Source organism: Gopherus flavomarginatus, chromosome 20 (assembly GCF_025201925.1).
Source record: "Gopherus flavomarginatus isolate rGopFla2 chromosome 20, rGopFla2.mat.asm, whole genome shotgun sequence".
Lineage (NCBI taxonomy): Eukaryota > Metazoa > Chordata > Testudines > Testudinidae > Gopherus > Gopherus flavomarginatus.
Genome location: NC_066636.1, coordinates 24123408 through 24146929, shown reverse-complemented (window position 1 = coordinate 24146929; position 23522 = coordinate 24123408). Strand labels below are relative to the sequence as shown.

General features: G+C 45.6%; 1 protein-coding gene across 5 annotated transcripts in view; it reads left to right on the top strand.

Moving 5' to 3' along the window:
• The window catches only part of GATAD2B (GATA zinc finger domain containing 2B), a 79857-nt gene that overhangs the window by 47549 nt on the left and 8786 nt on the right, over nucleotides 1-23522 (top strand). For all 5 annotated transcript variants that reach the window (XM_050930871.1, XM_050930869.1, XM_050930868.1 and 2 more), the window contains 6 exons: nucleotides 4484-4813; nucleotides 12861-12990; nucleotides 13281-13412; nucleotides 13772-13903; nucleotides 16670-16840; nucleotides 22056-22371. In XM_050930871.1, coding sequence (XP_050786828.1) covers nucleotides 4485-4813; nucleotides 12861-12990; nucleotides 13281-13412; nucleotides 13772-13903; nucleotides 16670-16840; nucleotides 22056-22371 — 1210 coding nt within the window. In that variant the 5' untranslated portion in view covers nucleotide 4484. Of the gene's footprint in view, nucleotides 1-4483; nucleotides 4814-12860; nucleotides 12991-13280; nucleotides 13413-13771; nucleotides 13904-16669; nucleotides 16841-22055; nucleotides 22372-23522 lie in introns of those variants that run through there.

Sequence of the window (23522 nt, the reverse complement as noted above, 5' to 3'; positions counted from 1 at the left end):
TCAAGTGACACAAAGTGGGTGGAGCATATCAGGATACAATCGTCTTACAACACTACTTGGCCAGATGTTCTATCTTTTGAAGTTCATTTCTCCAATCACAAATAGCATTGTCTCAGTCCCCATTTATGGAGGAGCTAGGTGCATCTGCCCTGTGATACACAGATGCAGTTCAAAGTGGACCATAGTTTCCATGGGACTGAGCAGCCACAGGATTCCTTAGCCCTCGTCCAGATTACCCCGCCATATCGGTGGGTTAAAATCGATTGCTCGGGGATCGATATATCGCGTCTAATCTAGACGCGATATATCGATCCCCAAGCGCACTTATATCAATTCCGGAACTCCATCAACCCGAACGGAGTTCCGGAATCGACACGGAGAGCCGCGGACATCGATCCCGCGCCATCTGGACGGGTGAGTAATTCAGTCTTAGATATTCGACTTCAGCTACGTTATTCACGTAGCTGAAGTTGCGTATCTAAGATCGATTTCCCCCCCCTAGTCTGGACGAGCCATTAGTTGGGTCCTTAATGAGGTGTTTGTTTGGGACATTGACAACCTTTCATCTTCATGATTGGGGGGGAATCCTGAGTCTTCGAGCTCTTGCACTGCAAAGGAACAAGATTTTTCTAGATTTTAGTCAGAATCTTGGTATGTTATTTAGGGCTTCATGTATTGAAAGATCGTTGTTCCTTCAAATCTGATGGGACTCAAAGGATTCTCATGTTGCAGCAAATTTGGTGTGTGTGGATGTGTCAGTACAGAAAACCACAATTGTGGTGGTTTTACTGGGCCTGTAGTGATCCGCATGGTGGTAGGAAATCCAGAAGTGACCAGATAGGTGAGCAGTATTCTGTGGTAGAGTAGACAAGGCCAGTGAAGATTTCTGTAGAGTTTTTGCATCAGCTTTCCGGGTTGTTTCTGTTGGTAGAGATTAGTTAACATTTAGTCTGGAATTCCTACCCAGCTGCCTTGTTGCTGCATTATAGATTGCATTTAAATCATTGGGATCATAACTGGTAAAGGCCAAGGAGCTTCAAATCGCAGGTTCTTTGGTCACAAACATGTGCACTTAGGTAGAGAGAAGTATAAATTCAGGGACACGCCTTTCACCGACTCTTATTGTAGCGTTGTGACATTTTGCTAAACCCCTTGATAGTTTGTACTTAGTTGGGCTTATTCTGCTGTGTTGTGCTACATGCTGCTACTCAATTGTTCATGTAGAAAGGCCATTGAAATAAACTGCCAGCATCTTCATTGTGCCATTATGACTTTTTGACTTAAACACAGAAGGTATTTTGAGGATGCATGAACATTTTAATATATCTTGTTAGTTTAAGTAGATTCTCCTCTGTAACTTGAATTTCTTCCAAACCACTTTTTGAATGGTGAAGATCCTGTTAGAAGAACTGACCTTTCTCTGAGTGACCATAGGAGACTGACCTCCTTTCCAAAGGGAGTTTTGTTGGCTTGTGTAGTGAGCTTTTTGTCAGGCCTAAGGAATAACAGATTACAGCCAATTTCATGTTTCGTTCCCATTTGCACCAGGGGATATTGCTGATTTTAAATCATGATTAAAATCAGGGGTTTAAATCACTTTGATTTGAATCAAACAGGAAACTTTGATTTAAATCGTGTTTGTTTTTTAATTTGTACATATTAGTTCTTTTCCTGAAGAAAGGTTGGTTCTCATTAGGTAGTAACCGTTAAAACATGTTTGCAGCTAAATACAGCCTTTACATTAACTTTGGTGCTACTTTTTGCTAACGTGATGATACAGTATATCTAAATACATTTATTTAAGCAATTATATAGCTTAACTTACATTATTCAGATTCTAACATAAAAATATAAAAATTAAGAAATTAGTGAGTGATGCATTTCTTAAATGCACCAAAAACAGTATTTTATTTTTTTAGTCCATAAAACTACCTTAAGTGTTGCATACTTGAACTTTATGATAAACTTTTTTCTTATCAAAACATGCTGCATTTAAAACTAACTGCTTCATTTTAAAAAGAAGTATTATCTGTAGTTAATTGTTTCTGGTAACCATGTCCTTCAAGATAATGGAACTAATGGATCTCAGCTTCTCACACCTAGTTTCTACTGTAGATTGAAAGAGAAAAACAAGCTTGCTCAGCTTCCATTTGTTTTCTTAACTTTTGAATGAAATGGTCATTGAACTGAACTAGGAGATTAAACTGAAACTGAGGCTGTGGCTCCACTACAGAGCGTACAGTTGTGCATCAAGGATGCAGCTGCACTGCTCTAGCACGGCTAGCGCAGATGCTCTAAGCTGACAGAGAGCTCTCCCATTGACTTCGTTATTCCAGCCCCCACAAATGGCGGTAGCTATGTTGGTGGGAGAAGCTGTCCTGCCAACATAATGCTCTACACACCAGAGCTTAGGTCGGTGTAACTTGCATCGATCCAGGGAGTGGCTTATTCACCCCCTGAATGACATAACTTACACCGACATAGGCTGTGGCGTGTACATAGCAGAAGAAAATCATTCTCTCTGCACCTGCAGAAGAAGCTACTGCTGCCAAAAGCTGGTTTAGCACTTCAGAAAACCATGGTTCCAGGTGCTTAGCCACTGACTTCCACCAGATCAGTGGGTTGAATTTCTTTTGAAACATTGCGGCTTTCATGTATTGCTTAATATCTTTGTGTTTTAATTTAAATGATTTTAGTAGAGCAGGTTTAGGCCTTAATGCAAGTTGTCCTTTTTAAACTTTAATAGGTTATGTTTTGAAAAGTAAACCTGTAATTTAAAATTTTAATACATTGATTGATTTTAAATAATTATCCACTCTGATTTCACTGCATGGGGTTTTGCACCTCGAGTGCATGCCAGTGTCTAGAGCAGAAGAAATTGAAGGATGTGGGTAGGAGTGGCCTTGTATTAACCTTTTTTGGTAAGATGCAACTTTGTCCCTGTAAGTGCATCACATTCTTTACAGACTAACAGGGTAACTTAGCGAAAGCAGCTGACTACAGAAAAATGACACTTTACAGAAGACTTTATTCTTTAAAGAGAAAAAACTTGCTTCCCTGTCTCTGACCTGATGACTTGAAATACTTTTTGCTTGGTTTGAGAGTCTTTTTTCAAAGACTAAAGGCCCCACCCTCATCCTGCACACCACCTTCCCATGGTGCTCCAGTGCAAACACCTGACATCCTGCTGTTCTCCACCCTACCCCTGAGCAACAAGAACAGCCTTAAGTGACCCCAGTACATTACAAGGGAGTGTGGTGGAACTCAGTGACCTGCATGGAGGGGCCAAGAGGGACAACCACCCTGCTGACCCAAACCCCTCTCCCAGTTGGCTTCTGAAGGGAAAGCACAAGAGAGAGAAACCCTTAGTGCAGCTACAAAATGAGAATGAGATGGAACACTAACCCTATTAAAACTTTTGTATGCACAAATGAAAATGGTCAAACTTCTGAACGTAATGGTGCTTATAATAGAGCCTTGGGCCTTCATGCTTAGAGCTAGTCTTTCATGGGCTTGGCACAAGGCTGCGATTCTGTCTCTCTGCCATGGCCTGTTGATTGTGGGAGCATAGCAGGATTCACCTCAACCCCTGCCCCTCATGACCTGTGCACAGACCTCCATACGGGTTGGAATCATTTGACACCTCTGTGACTAGGTGTAAACAAACATAGCCCATAGACAGTATGCACCTACTCCAGGGACCTGCTGGGCTTTGGGAGAGGTGCAGCAGTCTGGAGGTAGACCATGCAATACTGGCAGGGGTTAGGCTGTGCACCCTGGACCGGGCGCCCTGTGTGCATGCAGTTCCAGCTAGTCAGGTTGCCATGGGGCAGTTCACTAGTGTAGACAGGGGTTCTGGCTTCTTTGTTACCAAACATATTATTTTTGCAAAGAAAACAGGCTTCTGAGGACAGCCAAGCCCAAGTATCTCTTGGAGGAAGTGGTTGAACCTCCCCTGTAATCTGTCTGAATGGTTTTCATGTATTATCCTGCTGGTTCAGATCTCAGCCTTGTCCCCTTACAGCTCCATTCCCTATTCTTGGGCCTCATTGTGCTGGAGCTCTCCCCCACTCCCTGTATTCTGTTGGGTGTATTCCAGCCCATAGCACTTAGGGAAAATCCAGTCATGGTTAGTGAGGCTGGGAACAAAAGCACCCTGAGCTGCGTCTATGGGTTAATTTGCCCAGCTGAGCAGGAGGCCGGCCATCTGTATGCCATGTCAGTGAGGCACCAGTGCCCTGTAGAGTGGCTGGGCACAGTGGCTGGCACTAGAGTTCGGGGGAGGAAGGACACAATAAGGCAAGGGGAAGAATGCTAGCAATTGCAGCAGAGCTTGGGCGTTCCCAGGTTATCAGACTGCAAAGAGCCTCTGTGGTCCGAGCTCAACAGTCTCCTAACTCCACACATGAGACTCTTAATTGGCTGCTTTTTCTCCCCGTTGCCCTGATACTGACTCTGCTTTTATGCCAATCTCTCCCCCTAGGATGGATAGAATGACTGAAGATGCACTGCGCCTGAACCTCTTGAAAAGGAGCTTGGACCAAGCGGACGACCGGGAGGATGTCCTGGCAAAGAGGTTGAAGATGGAAGGGCATGAGGCCATGGAGCGCCTGAAGATGCTGGCGCTGCTGAAGAGGAAGGATCTTTCTGGCCTTGAGGTGCCCCACGAGCTCCCAGTGAAGCAGGACGGTGTTAAAGTCTATGAAGAGAAGCTGAATGGGAGCCTGAGGCCCCATGCAGATGGCAGGACTGCAGGACGGCCGGGCAAGGAGAACATTAATGATGAGCCAGTGGACATGAGCGCAAGGAGAAGGTAGGCCACTGAACAACTGGAGTTTGTCAGTTACATCTCAGCACAGACTCTTGTTGACCTTCTGTTCAGCCAGATAAGAAGTCCACAGTCATGGGAGTTAGAGCAGCATTTAGTGGGGCTGCCTGGGGATCTTCCATGGCATCTGAATGTCTGCTTGTGAAATGTCTCTGGCAGGCTCAGCTAGGAGGAACAGTTGCTGTGCTTCCCAGCAGAGGTTCTCTGGGAACGTGGACAGTATTCTCCCACTGACAAGAAGCCTACCCATTATTTTTGCTGTCCAAACCACCCCCCTTCAACATGCAAGTGGATTTTGTTCCTTTACCGATAAATTTGTGTATCGTATATAAACTGCAGCAGTAACATGGTGGCTGGGCAGATGCCTGTCTGTGCATTTAAAAAACAATCCCACTCCATTTAGTCTTTTTTGTTAGCTCCTACAAAGGTGACGACTAAAATCCTCTGTTTAGCTGAAGGTGAAGTATGGTATAAGTGCACAGATAATCAATCTGGAGCCTAACTGTGGAGAAACTGGTGACTCAGGAGTAAGAAGGTAATTGTTTTCTTAGCAGAGTCTGAGGGCTTGTCTACACTACTGTGTGGGGTCGATTGAAGATGCACAACTTCAGCTTTGTGAATAGCGTAGCTATTACTTACATCTATTTACCGCAGTGAAGACACCGAGGTAAGTCGACAGCTGCCGCTCTTCTGTCGACTCCGCTTGCGCTTCTCGTTCTGGTGGAGTACCAGAGTCGACGGGATAAGTCGACCCCCACTGGATTGATCGCTGCCTGCCTATCCAACGGGTAGTGTAGACAAGCCCTTCGACCACATGTGAAAAGGCTATCAGTGGCTGGTGAGTTGCGTCCGTTTTCAGGAGGAGGGTTTGGTACGCCTTCCAGCATGTACTCGTCTCCTGTGCACATGCGAAGTGCCTGCCTACTTGATTTGCTGCAGCTGGGCTCCAGTTCTCGAATTCTGTTCAGGCATCCCCTGAGGGTGGGCTGGTGGTGAATATTAAGGAAGTTTGAGATAGCATAGTCCCATGTGAGTGAACTTGTGAACTAGGAGAGGCAGTAGCACCATACAGCAAATATCCCCTTTATTTCTTGGGCGGGTTATGCGGACAAGTGTTAATGGGTCTGATTTTCTGTTATGGTTTGGATGCTCAGTTAACCCACTATGTGACAAGAGTGGCCAAGAAACTGAACAGGAGATTCTTATTTTAAAGAGTACAGTGCTCAGACCTTTGAGGGGGAGAGAGGGGGTTTGAAGTTTTAACCTGATAGTCCACTTAGAGTGTTTTTGTTTTCTCTGACTCTGAACTCATTTTGGTCCTTGTGCAGATTGCTGCTGCTGCTGGTCTAACAAATCCACTGCTGGGTGTAGATGTCTTGTAGTTTAAAAATAAAATAAATTGGTATGGTGCACAGAAGGGCCTTGGTTTGCATCCAGAAACTGGTTGTTAAGGACTTGGAATGAAACATCTTTGAAAGAGGCAGTGCTCCTAAAAGCCAGATTCCTTCCCCTTCAAGAACTGCAACCTGTTATGCTAGCAGCTTTCTCCATGTCCCTATGGGCTGGCCAGATTTGAATCTGCTGGTTGGCAGAACAGTTCTTTGCTCATGGACTAGCAGAGTGGCTTCTTTAATGGAACTGGTTTGCATATAACAGTGGGCAGGAAAAATTCCTCCTAATGGTTCTTTTAACAATAAAGATGCCTTATTTGGTGATGGGATGCTTTCTGGCCAGCGCTTTGTTCTTCTCATTCCGAGTTAAAAGCAACTGCATTGTGATTCAGCGAAACCCTAACTGTCTGTCTTAGTTACTGTTTTCCCAGCATTTTTGTGTTAGTGACTTTTTTTGGCTGAGAAGTAATCTCCGGATTTAAGGAGGACTCCTTGGTTCTTCAAGATAGCTGGTGTGCAGGGGTGGGAGGTTTTACACGTGTTCCTGGTCACTTCTTCCTTGCTGTTACAGTATGTGGGTGATGCTAGTGTATTGTGTTCTACACAAATTAATGCTTTTAGACACTCGCTTATCTGTCAAATTCTGACTTGCAACAAGTTATGGGTGTGAGTAGGCATGAGACACCAGTAGCAGGAGGGAGAGTCTCTTTCTAATGTACACTTGCCTGGATTGTTTCATGTTGGTTAGCAATAACCCATCGTGTGTTCCAGCTATTGAGTTGCCTCTGCTGTTGATTTTGTTTCCTTTATCACAAAGACACGCATTTGGGCACCAGTGGAAACATTGTATCCATCAGTGTAGAGTCTTGGTAATCACTATTAGGGATGTAAATATCTTGCTAATAGTGTAAACGATTCTCTTTTTAAGTTGTATTGTTTCCCTGGTTAAAGGAAGAAGGACCCCAGGTACCTAGTTCGTCCTGATGAGGCCTCTGCAGACACTCCATGCCACCTCAGCACCAGCTTCCCTTCGCTGACCAGCAGGCTGTCCACCTCTGCAGCCAAACCCCTTCCACTGGCACGAGGGGAGGCTGGGGACTGCATTTACCTCCCGATGGGGCCGGCAGTCCCTACCCGCCCCCACTCCCCCTGCGAAGCCTCCAGAGCCAGCCGGGACTGGGATTGGCTGGCCTGGGGCAAGAGAACCAATTTGAGACCCACACATGTGGTTATCTGTTAGGGTGGCTTAACAGTAAGACTAATACTTACCAGTTAACGGTTTAATATTTTACATGCTTCATTGTTACAGAAATATTTTCATGTACAAGAAGCACTTTTGATGGAGCCAGAGGTCTCCCATTGCTTAAACTCTTACTTGGAGGTTCTGCTTCAGGAGTGTCGTCCCAATCCCACTAATTCTTTGGAGAATTGTCTGATCTAAGGTGTGAGCCTTGCAGACCCTGGGCTTGGCCTGATCTGTGGCACAAGCTAGTTCCACAGCCCCTCTGATCTGTGAAGTTGCCATTAGCTCATCAGGTCACTCAAGGTTCATATTGTTGATCATTTGGGGGGAGACTGCATGGTCCAATGGACAGGGACCCAGGAATGGGGAGTTCCATCTCAGCTGTGACTGATTTGCCCTGCAACCGTGGACAACTCCATTTAGTTTGTGACACATGGATAACATTTAGCCACCTGACCATGGTGACAAGATGAGTGTTAAAGCTCAGTATAGATGCACAGTGCACTGGAAATAATAGCAGCTCTATATGATGCATTGTCATGGGCTATTAACTTGTGTATTCCCATCTCTTCCTCATGCAAGGACCAGTGGGTCAGTCTGTGACAGAGTGGAGGCCTGGCATGGTTAGGGGATTGTTCTCGCCTTCAGAGTCCCTGTTTTGAGTTTTCAGTTGTCACGGTGGGGAGGGGAGAGGAAGTTGAATTTGAGATTAGTTGGCCAAGTGCTGGAATTGGACCAAACCAGACATAATCACACAATATGTAGGGATGGCATTGTCTCTTTAAGAAGTTTCTACCAATGATGTGTGTTCCCAGAAGAGGTTGGCATGGAAGATAACCATAAAGAAAGACACTGGCTTCAAAAGTAAACACTGATGAATCAAACGGAACCAGCCCTAAAGAAGAGGGGAGAAAATATTCCAAAAATTTCAAGCATAACTTAGGGAAAAACACTCTGTAGTAATAGAAATATGTCTGCTATTCCATTTCCCTGTCCTGTTGGAAAGACCAAGGTCTGGCTTGGGAAGGCCTGCTTCCTCCATCTCCACCTCTGCCTGTCTCTTGCGTGTCCAGTGCTGCTTCTCTTCCAGTGGCTTTGTTACAGTTCTGCTCTTGCCTTGACAAAAGTAATTAAAAGAGTCCTGACATATTTACCAGTTCTGGCTTTGACATTGATTTTTGTCAATGGAATGTAAATAAAATGCACCAGCCACATCTGAACGCTTGTCCAAAATAATTGCAAGAAATTATATCAGTCATCTGAATTCAGGAAAATCTCAAAGGAGTCAAAATATGCTGCTTTTTAATCAGTTGGAGTGTGCCTGTATGAAAAGCGGAGGCCAAAGGTATGAGGAGTTTAAACCCTCCTGGAGCAAGTAAAGCAACTATAGTTACCAAGAAAAGACTACAGGAATGATGAGGAAAGCAGCAATCTGTTGTGACAAATGGATGTTTTGAGCACTCCTTTTAACAGAGGTTCATTCTGCACCTGAACACAGACCATCTGAGATGTCTGAGGGCTAGTCTAGCTATGAACTCTCACTGAAATAACAAGTGTGAATTAAAATCAGTTTATAATGGTGCAAAGTCTGCGTGGGGATATTTGTTACTGACTTAAGCCCCTTCATTGCAAAATGAGAGCATTCTCACAGACTTGTGTCAAAAGACTTAAACTGGTTTTAGATAAAGTGGTGCAACTCTGTGTATAGATCAGCCCTGATGGTCAAGAACCAGGAACAGGCCACACTGAAAAGTGAGAAACTAGTTTAGATTATTGGCTATTGGTAGGTACTTAATAATAAAGAGAGTTGAGATGCCTCTTATTTTTAGCCTCAGACATCCCATCTATGCAAAAAAGCCTCCCAAACACAAATAGATCAGCTAAGGGCTTATTTACATTAAATTTACACCCTACCTTAATCCAAAGGAACTGTGTGTGTGGACGTTCTCATTCCAGAATGAGTGTGCCTTGTTCTGCGTTAGTTTAATCCACTTTCACGGAGTGTGTTTTATAAAAAAAGCAGGAGAAACACCAAGAGAAGAAAGCACCAGACAGCAACAGAAACACGGGAAGCCTGGTGCTGAGAGACAGACCTTTTGGGCCAGGTGCTGGCTGAAAGGCATGGAGATAGTTGTTTTCCTTACATCTCCCATTTCAAAGCAGATTATGCTTAAATGGAACAAGGCACTCTTATACCAGAATAAAAGCGCACACACTTGGAGCCAAGAATGGCCATACTGGGTCAGACCAAAGGTCCATCTAGCCCAGTGGATCCTGTCTTCTGACAGTGGCCGATGCCAGGTGCTTCAATAGCTCTGTATGGAGGCAAGCCCTGTTTCCCGGTTTCCCAATGACGTGGCAATAGGTGTGTTTGGAAGCTGGTGGCACTTTGCAGCAGAGTTCCAGTATACACAAACAAAGATGGGTTACCCATAACTCCTGCATCGGAGACCACTTCAGATGTGTTAAAGAGCACCTACCTCAGTTGGCTAAATGTGAAACCCTGGGTCTAGAGTCACCTGCCTGGAAGAGATCGCAGCCACCATATGCCTCTAGGAGGTTCTGGGCCCGATTCACTAGTTGTGCTAATAAGGCAGACGGTAATAAGGCAGGTTGAAATTGTCAGTTGAGTTGTCACTAACAGGGAATCTTAGCTCCAAGGTGCACCCCAGAGACCCCACCAATAGATGAGTCACAAATAGGCCGGCTGCAGTAGGCCTGAGGGTGCTGCTCAAAACATGAGGCACAGCAGATTGCTGCAGCAAGCCAGACCAGATCTCCGTGCAGTGTGCACAGTATGCAGGATTTTTGGACATCGACAGACTCGTTATTAACTAAGAGATGTGGCTGAGTGCATAGTAACATGGAGCCAAATTGTCACACAGGCATCCTGCCGCTCGTTCTGTGAAGCCTTCAAGCTGCAGTGACCCCAGCGTCCTGCGTCTGCCTGTGGTGCCAGTTTGTACTGTAACTACTCACACTGGTAATACTTGGCCTTAACATCATGCTTACTGTCTTCCACCCCCTCTGTTCCAGATGGGGGAACTGAGGCAAAGAAATCTCTTTGTAAGGCCATAAAGAGAGTGTTGGGATTCTGATCCTGTGATTGTCACATTCTCGTTATGCTGGAATAGGGATTTTGTTCTTTGGAGCATCTTATATGTTGTACAGTGTCATATGAGGCTGTAAGCATGTAACGACCCACAAAGAGTATTGATTGCCATGATATTAGAGTCCTTAAGATCTTACATAGTAATGTCCCAGTGCTTGCAATATCAGCAAATGGCTTGTATGGCTCTGGTTTTGATTTTTAGGGAGCATTTCTCTAGATGTGCAGCCGTCCATGAGCTGTCATTCAAAACTTGAGTTTGTAATTGAACACACTGGATTTCTGATCAGTAGGAGGGCAGTGGATGCAAGAGCCCATCTCCATAGTACTTGGCAGTTGGCTTTTATCTCAGTCACAGCGAGTGATGAGCTTGTCTTTTGGTAACTGATCACACTGACGCACAGCCTGAACTGTAGCAGACGTTAGCCTCCTTACTTAGGTTGGCAGGAATTGCAGAGTTGTGCAGAAGTGAGACTAGAATGCAAGTCTTGCAGCATCTCCGCAATGGCTCAAAGGGAAAGTGGGACTGACCTTAAGTCAGTCCATTTCAGTAATTTGGGGATAAAAGCTCTGAGGGTTATGCCCCATTTCTTTTACACAGGTCAGGAGATAGCTGTGTTCCACCCCTTCCATTTCCTGGATGCCTGAACCGCTATCTTCTGGGGATTGTACCAATTGCCTCTGACGACAATCTCTGGTGCATATTTTTCTTTTCATGTCCTCTTTTCCTCCCTGCTGTCTGACACACACACACACACACACACACACACACACACACACACACACACACCCCTTGTTCCCTCCTGACCTTTGCCCTTTTGCCATTTTACTCTCCCATGGTTATACACCAGCAGAGATTCTCCCATCTAAGACGAGTACCACATCTTATAATCCCCTGACTGGACGTTGTGCTTGTGCTGTGGGGGATAAAAATCCAGTAGTGTGGAAGATGCATAACAAATGGTGATAGACAACAAAGCTTTCCCAGTCTCACTGGTGGCCAGAAGGTGAGCTGGCCAGAAGGCGATGGCAGCAGGGAACTGCATAGGCCAAAACAATCATCTGACAGCAGAGCCTGTGCAAACAGCTGCAGCCAGTTGTGCAGAGCTAGTTGTGCAGTCAGAGGTTGAGATTGCCCCATTCTAATGCTGTCAAGGTGCTTCTTAGCTGCATGGAGTTGCCAGTGACACCTGGGAATCGGGGGCTGAATCAGTGTTCTGATCTGACTTCTAAAGCATTTGTCTTTTAATCTGTGTGTAATGGCCCATTTGAGCCTAATGTCCTGTCTGAAATCAAATGCTACAGAGAAGTCAGTCCTAGGAATTAATTTTGGTTTAACCTAATGCTGTTTTCTGGGTTTCACCAGCTAAATTTCAGATAATCTGCATCCCCACTTCAGTCATAGCAGTGGATTCAAACTAAAGTCCCCAGAGTTGTCAGTCTGCCACTCAGTGCTAGAGGATCTTACCCCAAGCGTGCTTTCACTAGTTAGCATCTTGACTGTCCGGCGTTTTTGCAAGCCTCTCCAAGCTCCATTACATTAAATTGGTGACACTGAAGGGGTTTTATTGTAACCACCTTATTCCAAATGATGTCACAATGAATGCAACTCTGCTCGGTTACCACAGGATTATAGCATTGATTTCTTAGCGACAGGCTTCTGTAGCTGCTCTTCCTTTCTGTTACTGGGTCTGTTGACTAGACGGAATATTGCTGTGTAGCTTTTCCCTTATGGCCTTTTTCAAACAGATGTGTATGAATATAGGTTTGGGGTATTTACATGTGTCTTAAATTTTGAGCACTTTCCCCTCTATCAACTCAAGTATCGCGTGAGTAGCAGTGACTTTTTCAGTATGTCTGCATAACAGCAGGCAAAGATGTCTGGAGTTGTGCTTGCTGTGCCCCCTTAATTCATATGCAGGGCCTCAGCACCTAATCACTTGTCATTTCCCTGTTTGGTTAATATTTAGTTCCTTATTAACAACGTGTACAGGTCTGTCTCAGACATGGGCTAGTGTGTTAACCTTGTCCTTAGAGAAACCTGCTAGTGAAGAAAGCATTTGGAGTGAATCCTTTTATCTTCAGTGTGAATGTTTGTGAGCAGAAAGCAGTGTCTTTCCTTTTTGAAGCCAACAGTTTATGCCGCTTCACGTGTGCGGCTATAAGGAGAAGTGTAAAACTCAAATGGTTCTGTTTGGTGTGAGGGGGTTATACTGGTCACGGATTTCTAAATGTCTCTGTTTGGAACACCATTGCAGTTCAACTGTCTTATTTCCCTCTGTTGTGCAGTGACCAGGACAGGGGTCGATTGACCCCCTCACCAGATATAATTGTCCTTTCCGATAATGAGGCATCAAGTCCACGTTCCAGCTCTCGCATGGAAGAAAGACTTAAGGCAGCAAATCTTGAAATGTTTAAGGTAAGGAGCATCCAGTCTGCTCACTGAGAAACTGGAGTATGGTGCAGTAAAGAACCCTACCCCTGGCAAGCGGGGCACAAGCTCTTGGAGGGTTGGGAGCTGCAGGGGAAGAGTGGGCAGTACAGTGACATCGTTGATAATGCTCCAGCTCAACCCAAGAATCCTCCTTGGTTCAGATTTAATACAGCACAAAATTACTGTTTAAGGGCCAGGTTGGTTAACCCTCGCTAACGATCTCTTGCTACCAAATAGTAACCATGTACGTCCTGAGTGATTCTCTGTCTCTGCAGGGTAAAGGCATAGAGGAGCGACAGCAGCTTATCAAACAACTCCGAGATGAGCTGCGACTGGAAGAGGCCAGGCTGGTGTTGCTGAAGAAGCTGAGGCAAAGTCAACTGCAAAAGGAGAATGTTGTACAGAAGGTGAAGTTCTGGGAGATGGGTGGGTGCATGGAATTGTGTGTTCAGTCAGGCTTGTGGAAGCCCATTTGTTGGTACATCTGAAGGCCAAATAGGTCTCTTGGGATGATACTCGCGTTAGAGTTAGCCCCTTATTTCACACTGGCTTCCCTGTAGGTGCCTGTTTGAGAGCCTGGGCAATATCCGTTTCTTGTGACGAAACCAGCTCATTGTCCTTGAGAGCAGCAAAAGATAAATCTAGGTAGCACTCAAGTGTTAGCGTCTGATTTATCATACTCAGGCTTGGTCCAGGATCAGTCCATTTGTGCATTTCCTCTCATAAGTGCTCCACAGTGATGCCAGTGTTTTCTCTCTCAATCTAGACTCCAATTGTGCAGAATGCTGCATCTATTGTTCAGCCATCTCCTGCCCATGTGGGACAGCAGGGACTGTCCAAGCTTCCCTCCAGGCCTGGAGCCCAGGGAGTTGAGCCTCAGAATTTAAGAACATTACAGGTAAGCATCATTGAGACGACACTCTCTGCTGTCAGTGACATCAGAGACTTTCTATGTGCAGTATTAAAATCGGGTTCGCCACAATGCTTCCTCAAAAAGCCAAAAAATTCTTCTTTGCAAATAATTTCTAACTGTATTGCAGATGAGATGGCTTTTCCAATAAATAAATGTTGGCACTTCTGAGCTCCGTGAATAGAACTACCTTTGTTGTTTGTGGTCACAAAATGCAGATGCAGTGACCACTGTCAGACCAGATAGACACTGCCATCTAGTCTATCTTGTGTTCTGTATGGGACAGTTGATTGAAAGAGGCTCTGGAAGATAATTTTTCTGTTCTGCATAATTAAGATTTCTAGTGTACCCTGTGTCCCTGGCAGATTTTCCCCTCTCTAGTGTTGCAGTGCGTGCTACTAATGGGTTATTCCAGCTGTTAACCTCCCGTTTCAAAGCTGGATGCTTTTCAGTAAAGTGGTATGTGGTTTAACAGCACAAATTGTTTTGGGGTCCTGTGGGATGAAAGGGCTAGCACAGTGCAAGATGTGGATGATGATGATGGTACTGAGGAAGGCTGTGTTTGATCACCGCTTGGTATCACATGCTGTGCGGCAAGTGACTCAGATATGAGTTGCAAGGTTGCTGGCATATAGACTGCTGAAAGAAATCCACCAGCGTGCGTCTAGCAGCAAGGATGGCTACTGTCAGCGGAACTAGGTCCTGAGACAATGCAGTGTGCCTGAGGAAAGGAAAACACAAACAAAACATCATGCTGGAATAGCTGTTTCCCAAAGAAGGTAAATGTAGACTGAGCTGGATGCTGTTTAACAAAGATACCTTCATGTATGCTTACTGGAAAAATGCTAATCCTAGATGTCACACACTGTTTAGTGTTATGGAGATAAACGAAAAGCCAACAGTATGAGCTCACGAGAAGAAGGACTCTGAGTGTGCGTGTGCGGAGCAGGATGTTTACTCTGACAAGCGATATGGATTTTTTTCTTGGCATTTCACCCGGCTCTGCTGTAGGGCCCAGTGCTCTCCTGCCATCTTGAAGAACTCCCACCAGAAATGTGTCTCTCTTCACTAGCAGATAACTTCAGATTAACCCCCTCTGCTTTGGCTATCATGTTCACTCTCCCGCACAGATTACACAGCCACTCCTTTTTTTGTGAAGCAGAGCAATATGTAATGATGAACACCGCTTAAAAATCTAGACAGGCCCATGGTAGCCAGATCAAAGCACCTTCTACAAAACAACTGCACAACATTCAGTTGAGTTGAGTCTGTCCAATCCATCTACAGTAGAATCTTGCTAGTTTGCCCTGGCTGACCCGGCCCATTCTCAGACTAAGTGACTGTGTGCATTGGAAAAGCAAGGCTAGTACATTACAATGTGCCTTATCTATTTATTGGACAAGCAATGTTTTCCCTTACACTTAGCTGCGTTTACAATATATTCCATAGTATAGAGGGAAGTCTCAGAAATGTAACCTCACAGCAACGCTCCATCAAATCATGGCCGTGAGGTGGTGAGAGAGTCTACATTATGTGTCACGGGGTGCATGAATTAGAAGTTCAGCTGTTTTACTGCCTGTAGCTCTCTTGCCTGCTATTGCTGAGGTTTCAGTCTAAATCTCACTGGTAAGTTTCTCCTCCTGTTAACCATCCCCTTGTGTTTATGGCATTTGTTTCCCTGCTATGGTGACGATTCTGGGGTCAAGCCTATTGTGACTTCACAGCAGGATCAGGCTGGTAAAGGAAATGGGCTTTAAGGAAAGAGGAAGCACATTGTTTGCACGTTTTGTGGAGATTTTTCTTATTTGTGAAATGAGAAAATTGTGGAACAGTAGCCTTGTTAGGGATGAGGCACTTAGATTTTTAAATCTACCTCTTTTTTTTAAAATGAGAAGTCCCTCCTCCTGTCTGAACATTGCCATGGCTCCCAGAAATGTAGAGAACTCTGAACCTTGCACATGAACTCGTTTGGGAAGCTAGTTGCTGACCTTCTGCTATGGTTCAACCCATACCAAGCACTTTGTTAGTGGTTTTGGTAGCATGGCTTGATGGACTAGGATATTTTTTCTGAACTCTTCCTCCCCCCCACTCCACAAAAAATTCTATTGGACATTGTCTGTGACATTACAGTAAAATAAAAATCCTTCAGCACTAGTCAGAGAAATCCTGTTTGCTATAACTGTATTTTAAATGCAGGCACTGTTTCAACCGTTGTGGAGTTGACTCTGAAACTTGAATATAGTAGCCTCCTGTAGCTGGCAAACTACTACTTGTTTTCCTTCAACTTGCAGCTTTGCACATGGATTACACCAGATCAGTCAATTAATTGCAGAGGCAGGTAGATGAAGACAGATTGAACACTTGGTTTCATAGGAAACTTACATTTCTGGGATGTGAAACTTCTGAGACGATCCACCAGAGCTAGATAATGCAGATCCAGTTTCCAGAGAGCATTGCTTGATTCTGGGAAAGTAGTAACTGAGATTAGATCCTTAATCTCCTGTTCTTGTTGCAGATGAAATCCCAGTCTCTCCACCTGAGAGGGTAGTTCTTTAATTTTATAGCAGACCTTACTCCAGTCAAAATCAAACCAGGTTATGTAAAATACACAAAACGATTAAAGGGAAAGTTGGATTAATTGATTATTGAGATAGAAGTTAATTTGAGTTAATGTTTACACCCATTTATATTTTACATATTCTGTTCAAAATCCCAGTTTGCCTGATGTCCACTATTTTTTCCCCCCCTGGACAGGGTCACAGTGTCATTAGGTCTGCCACAAACACGACCCTTCCCCATATGCTTATGTCACAGCGTGTGATTGCTCCGAACCCCGCCCAGTTACAAGGACAGCGCGTTCCTCCTAAACCTGGCCTCATCCGCACTACAACTCCAAGCATGAATCCAGCCATCAACTACCAGCCGGTAAGTTACCTCTTACTTCTGCTTAAAATTGGATTCAGTGTGGTGGAGATAAGAAGGGAAATGCCAGCTAGGTTTTTTTATGCACTTGGATGACTCAAAATGCTGGTAGGAGAGCAAAGCTCAGGGTGAAGCCACTAGATGGAAATACATCTAAAGCACGGACAAAGGCATAAACCCTTAACCTGGGTGAGAAGTGGAAGGGTAAATAAAAAACAACCATACTGGGTCAGACCAATGGTCCATCAGGCTACTGGGCTAGTCTTCCAACAGTAGCCAGAGCCAGATGCTTCAGAGGGAATGAACAGAATAGGGTCATTATTGAGTGATCCATCCCCTGTTATCCAGTGTCATGGAGTCACCAGGCAATGCTCTGGAACTGCTTCCCACCAAGCCAGGCAGGACTTTGGGGTGCCTCCTCTCTCTTGGAGCAGACTTGTTCAGTGCAGGAAGCTCACACGGCTTCACCTCCTGGTTCTCTCCTTGGAGCATTCAGCATCCTCTGCCCCTCCGTGCGCTTCCCACAGCGAGCCCGCCTCAGTGAGGTCCTGGGGAAGCAGTCAGATGTGACTCTCAGCCAGCCAGTAAAACGGAGGTTTATTCGACAACAGGAACAGGGTCTAAAACAGAGCTTGTAGGTATAGAGAACCGGACCCCTTGGCCGGGTCCATTCTGGGGGGCAATGAGCCAGACCCCCCATGTCTGCACTTCACTCCTCGACCCCAGCCAGCTCCAGACTAACAACCCCTTCCAGCCCCTCCTCCTCCGCTCCGTTCCTTTCCGGGACACGAGGTCACCTGATCTCTTTGTCTCCAACACCTTCAGTTGGCACCCTTGCAGGAGAGAGGCCCAGGCCATCAGTTGCTAGGAGACAGAGTGCCAGGCATTTAGGTGCACTGGCCCTTTGCTCTGCCAGACACTTAAGAACTGCCATGGGGACACTGAGGCACCAACACAGTATTCAGAGAAAACATTAAGAACATTCCTAGTTCATCACATCCAGTCCCAGCTTCTGCCAGACAGGGGTTGCAGGATACCTGGGTATTGTGTCCCTGACTCTTTGCTAATAGTCGTTGTTGGATGTATCCTCCATGAATTCATCTAATTCTTTTCTGAACCCAGTTATACTTTTGGCCTTCACAACATCCCCTGGCAATGAGTTCCACAGGTTGACTGTGCGTTGGGTGAAGAAATACTTTTTGTTGAATTCAATCTGTTGCCCTATTAATGTCTTTGGGTGACCCCTGGTTCTTGTGTTATGTGAAGGGATAAATAACACTTCCCTAGTCACTTTCTCCCCACCAGTCATGATTTTATAGACCTCTATCATATCCCCCCTTAGTATTCTCTCTTCCCAGATGAATAGTCCCAGTCTTCTTAATCTCTGCTCATATGGAAGCTATTCCATACCCCTAAGCATTTTTGTTGGCTTTCTCGGCACCTTTTCCAATTCTAATATATCTTTTCTGGTCCCCCCATCTCAAAACTGCAGGCAGTATTCAAAGTGTGGGTGTGCCATAGATTTATATAGTGGCATGATATTTTCTGTCTTGCTATCTCTCCCTTTCGCAATGGTTCCTAACATTTAGCTTTGACTATCGCTGCACATTTAGCGGATGTTTTCAGAGAACTATCCCCAATAACTACAAGATCTTTTGAGTGGCAACAGCTAATGTCGATCCCATCGTTGTGTATGATGTAGAGTTTGGTTTGTTTTCCGGCATGCAATATTTTGCATTTATCAACATGGAATTTCATCTGCTTTTTGTTTTGCCCAGTCACCCAGTTTTAACTCTTCCCAGTCAGCTTTGGAATTAACTACGTTGTTCTGTATTGTCTGAAAACTTTGCCACTTCACTGTTCACCCCTTTTTCCAGATAATTTATGAACAGCACTGGTCCTAGTACAGCTCCTTGGGGAACACCACTTTTTCCTCTCTCCATTGTGAAAACTGACCACTTATTCCTTTTGTTTCCTATCTTTTAACCTGGGGTCCCCAACTCGGTGCCCACAGGTGCCATGGCGCTTACCGGGGCATGTGTGTGTGCTAGTGGACTGGCCAGCGGGCAAGCATTTGCCAAATTACCGCCGAGCGTCCTCAAGAGGCGTCGCCACTGAAACTGCGCTGATTTTCGGCAGCGACGTCTCTTGACATTGCCGCTTCTCAGCGGATGATTGTCCACTAGCCATGGTCCTCGGTGGCTCGTCGTCTGGCACCCGCCCCATGGAAGAGGTTGGGGACCACTGTTTTTTAACCAGTTACTGATCCAGGAGAGGACCTGCCCTCATATCTCATGATTGCTTACTTTGAGAGACCTTGTCAAAGGCTTTCTGAAAGTCCAAGTTCACTATAACCACTGGATCCCCCTTGTCCATATGTTTGCCCTCAAAGAATTCTAGTAGATTGGTGAGGCATGATTTCCCTTTACAGAACCTGTGTTGACTCTTCCCCAACAAATTGTGTTCATCTGTGTGTCTGATAATTCTGTTTTTTTACTATATTTTCAACCTAATTGCCTGGTATTGAAGTTTGGTTCCTCGGCATGTAATTGCCAGGATCACCTCTGGAACCGTTTTAAAAAGTTGTTACATTGTCTGTCCTCCAGTCATCTGGTACCGAAGTTGATTTAAGTGATAGGTTACATACCACTGTTAGTAGTTTTGCAATTTTATGTTTGAGTTCCTTGAGAGCTCCTGGGGGATACCACCTGGTCCTGGTGACTTACCACTGTTTAACTGATGAGTTTGTTCCAAGTCTTTCTGTACTGCCACCTCACTCTGGGACAGTTCCTCAGATTTGTCACCTAAAAAGTATGGCCTGGGGGTGGGGTTCTTCCTCCCATCCTCAACTGAGAAACTTTCTATAATGGGACTGCTGGCTACAGAAGGCTTTGATCCTACAGGTGGGGTCCACAGCAGAACAAGTCTAATTGTGATACACATGGAAGGAGGATGTTGTGGATCTGTCAACTGAGGCAATTTTGTCTCTTGTGAATAAGTTGTAGGTGTTGATAGGAGCAAGAGCCATCATCCATACAAGATTTAAAGAACGTAACAAATCAAATGATCAGAGGACTGATATAGGGCAGTCTAGGCATCTACCCTTCCTTTCAAAGAGAAAGGAAGAGCCTGAAGATCACAGAATATTCTTCGCAGTTTGAGGGCAAGAAATTTACAGCCATCATTTGTCCTACATCAGGATACACTGGGGCTGCATCTGGAAATCAGACCACTAGGGCTGCGAGTGGATAAGGAAGGTACAGCATGGTACTTTCATAGGGCTGGAGTAGACCTCAAGACCACACTAGATACGCATTGCAGTTTGACAGTGAACCATTGGTAACGAAGTTTAGCCAGTAGTGTACCTACCTTCTGGTCATTTCATCTAGATGCCGCTTTGGTAGTTTGCTTATATGAGAGTCATGTGGGACTGTCAAAAGCCTGTCTAGAATCAAGGCTTTACTGTCTTCTAAAGATCTAGAAAAAGGGCTCTGCTGCCAACTCCATCACAGAAGTTGGAGAAACCAGATGCTCACATGGCTTGTTGGGCATGATTGTCAGTTCAGCACAATGGCCTTGCTTATTGTGACTCAGATGCTGGGCTAATGTGTACGTTCCAAGTCACAGGCAATGTCTTCTGGACTGGTGAATGATTTGGCTGAAACTAATACGAGTGTGAAAAGGCCAAGACGGAGATGCTTTGCGAGCACAATGCTGCGAACTGCTGAAAAGTGAAGACATTAAGTCAGCTGCAGCCCTCGCTAGGATGGCGAATGCCTCATGACATGGCGTGGAGCTTGGCATGTTCAGGGCCGGAACATACCACTAGACCATCTGGTCTGACCGCCTGCATATCACAGGCTATTACGTTTCATCCCATTACCCCTGTATTGAGTGCTGTGGTTTGGTGAAAGGCATCCAGTCTTGATTTTGAAGACTCCAAGCAGTGGAGAATACACTACTTCCCTTAATGGTTTAGCCAGTGATTAATCACCCTGTTAAAAATTTGTGCCTAATTTCTAATTGTCTAGTTTCAGCTTCCAGTCATTGGTTCTTGTTCTGCCTTTCTCCGCTAAATTAAAGAGCACTTTATTACCCAGTGTTTTCTCCCAGGAAGGTCTCTAGATACTGTTATCAAGTCACCACTCAATCATTTGATAAGCCTAACGATTTGAGCTCTTTAAGTTTCTCATTGAGGCATTTTCTCTAGTTCTTGAATAATTTGTGTCCTTTTCTGCACCCTCTTCAATCTTCAACATTCTTTTGAAAATTGGATAGCAGAACTGGATGTCTAAATTTTTCCTCCAATCAGTTTAATTGATAATTTTCTGCAGCTTTGGGAAATTAACTTTTGAAGAACCAAATATATATTCTATTACTGGTTGGGACAGTCTTCTGTTTGCCCATATTGCAATGTTCAGCCACATGAAATGAGAAAGCCACTTGGAACGGGGAAGACGGGCAGCCACGGCCTCTGAGCGCACTTTGATTGGACATGTGGCTCTGGCCCCTTGCAGGAAGTGGTTCTGAATACTGTATCTGCTGTCAGCAGAGGGTTCTGTGAGGTGCTTTGTGACTGTCGTGTGCCAAAGGAATCGAGGGCTGAGAACCCAAGCAAATGGAGGATACAGAAGATAGCTGCTGGGGATGGAATAGGGGGTAGCTGGTGTATTCTGCACACCTGTGTGGGAGGAGAGGGACACCATCTGGCAGTGGTGGTGGTGCTTGGGCACATGCCAGGTCAGTGAGGCAAAAGGTGGAGGAGCACCACTTGACAGCGAGCAATGGTGCCAGTGAGTGAGTCACAGCACATCGTGCTGCCTACACTCCAGATGAGGGTGGCGCAGGCACCCGAGTGCAGGGCTTGAGTTTGTGGTCATGTAGCCAGGGGCTCCTTAAGCTGGCTATAGGATGTTGCAGAAGAGTATTTTTGATGCAGATTTAATTCCTCCAGAGATGTCTCTTGGGGCATTGTGATGTTGCTGATTAGCTAATGGCAGAGGTTAAGACACACCCTCCTGGCCCCTGGCTTTCTGTTGTAGTGACTTCAGTCTTGAACGCTGAGCTGTATCTGGCTTCAGCAGGCTACCCAGAGCCATAGTACAGTGTGCTCACAAGTCCCCACAGAGCGAGTCAAGTTCCATCAGGCAGATTGCACTGTCCTTTCTTTGCTTGGCCATCAGGCACCTGCCTTAACCCTTTTTTTTTTTCTCTCCAGCAGTCAAGTTCTTCTGTTCCTTGCCAGCGTACAACCTCTTCAGCCATCTACATGAACCTTGCCTCTCATATCCAGCCCGGGACTGTGAACAGGGTGTCGTCCCCACTCCCCAGCCCCAGTGCTCTGAATGATGCTGCCAATTCCCAGGCAGCTGCCAAGCTTGCCCTGCGCAAGCAACTGGAAAAAACACTGCTGGAGATTCCACCCCCAAAACCGCCAGCACCCTTGCTTCACTTCCTGCCTAGCGCAGCCAACAGCGAGTTCATCTACATGGTGGGGCTGGAGGAGGTGGTACAGAGTGTTATTGACAGTCAAGGTGAGTTACAAGCCAGGTGAGCAACATGACTACTACAAAGACAGCAGTGACTAGATCTGAGGTCAGGATGCCTGGGTTCTATTCCTAGATGGGTAGCTTTGGCCTAGTCACGTTCCCTCTGTTTTCCCCTCATGTAAAATGGGGTCATACTTCCTTTTGCCTAGTGCTGAGATCCTTGGCTTAAAGAAAGGGAGTCTGGCTCTGTCACTTCACCTTTCCACCTCCAGCTTTCTATCTGCAGAACGGGCTGTGCCTGGCTGCCTGTCTCACAGGGTGTTGGGGGGATTAATGGCTGTAAAGTGCTAAGCAGTATTCTAGCATTGCAGTGCCCAGGGCAGTGAAACCCTAGTGCTGTGCTAATGGCAGGGAGCAGGCTGGAGAACTGCCTGCCTGTGTACAGGCGTACGGGGTGGTCCTGGAGAGAGCAGACTGCTGATTGGCTAGCAAGCATTGAACGAGTCCCTGGTCAGCTTTGCCCCCTTCATGCTATCCTTGGGTGGGGGGGTAAAGGGGAGACTTTTTAAAGAATCCTCCCCCCACCCCTTTACCTGGATAAACCCACAAAACAAGCCTCTGGAGTTCAGATGCAAAACGCTGTGAGTCCCTCTTCTCTGGCATTGAAATTGCGCAGGGCTCCTGTGTCTGGCCCGCTGTTGCCATTCCCATGGAAATGGACTTTGAATCTCCACCAACAGCCTGCCTTTAAAGCACCTTCTTTTGAAATAATTGTTTTAAAAGCACCTCACCCTGATTTCAGTGCTCTGTCTGTTACCATGGGAACAGGAAGAGTAGCCAGAAGCAGAGTTGTAAGAACTCTGTTATGTAAATTCCTCTGCAGTGTTCTTAGGCAAGATACAATCTGTATCTAGAGAGGGGGAGCAAATACTGTCTATAGGGTAACTGGCTTGGAACAGGGATGCACTGTACCAGTGGAGTTGTTTGCATGAGGGAATTCCAGATTCTAGATGAAGTCTCTTTAAAATCATCCATTTGCTGGGCTTTGTCCTGCTGAACTCCAGTGGAGCTCAGCAGATGTCATTGTCTGCCCTGTTTGGAACCTGACGGTTTAACTCCTGGTTTTAAAGCTGGCCACTGGCAGCTTCCATCCTTGTGGGCAGTAACTGGGCAGCCCCCTACCTGAGAGCCGCCTC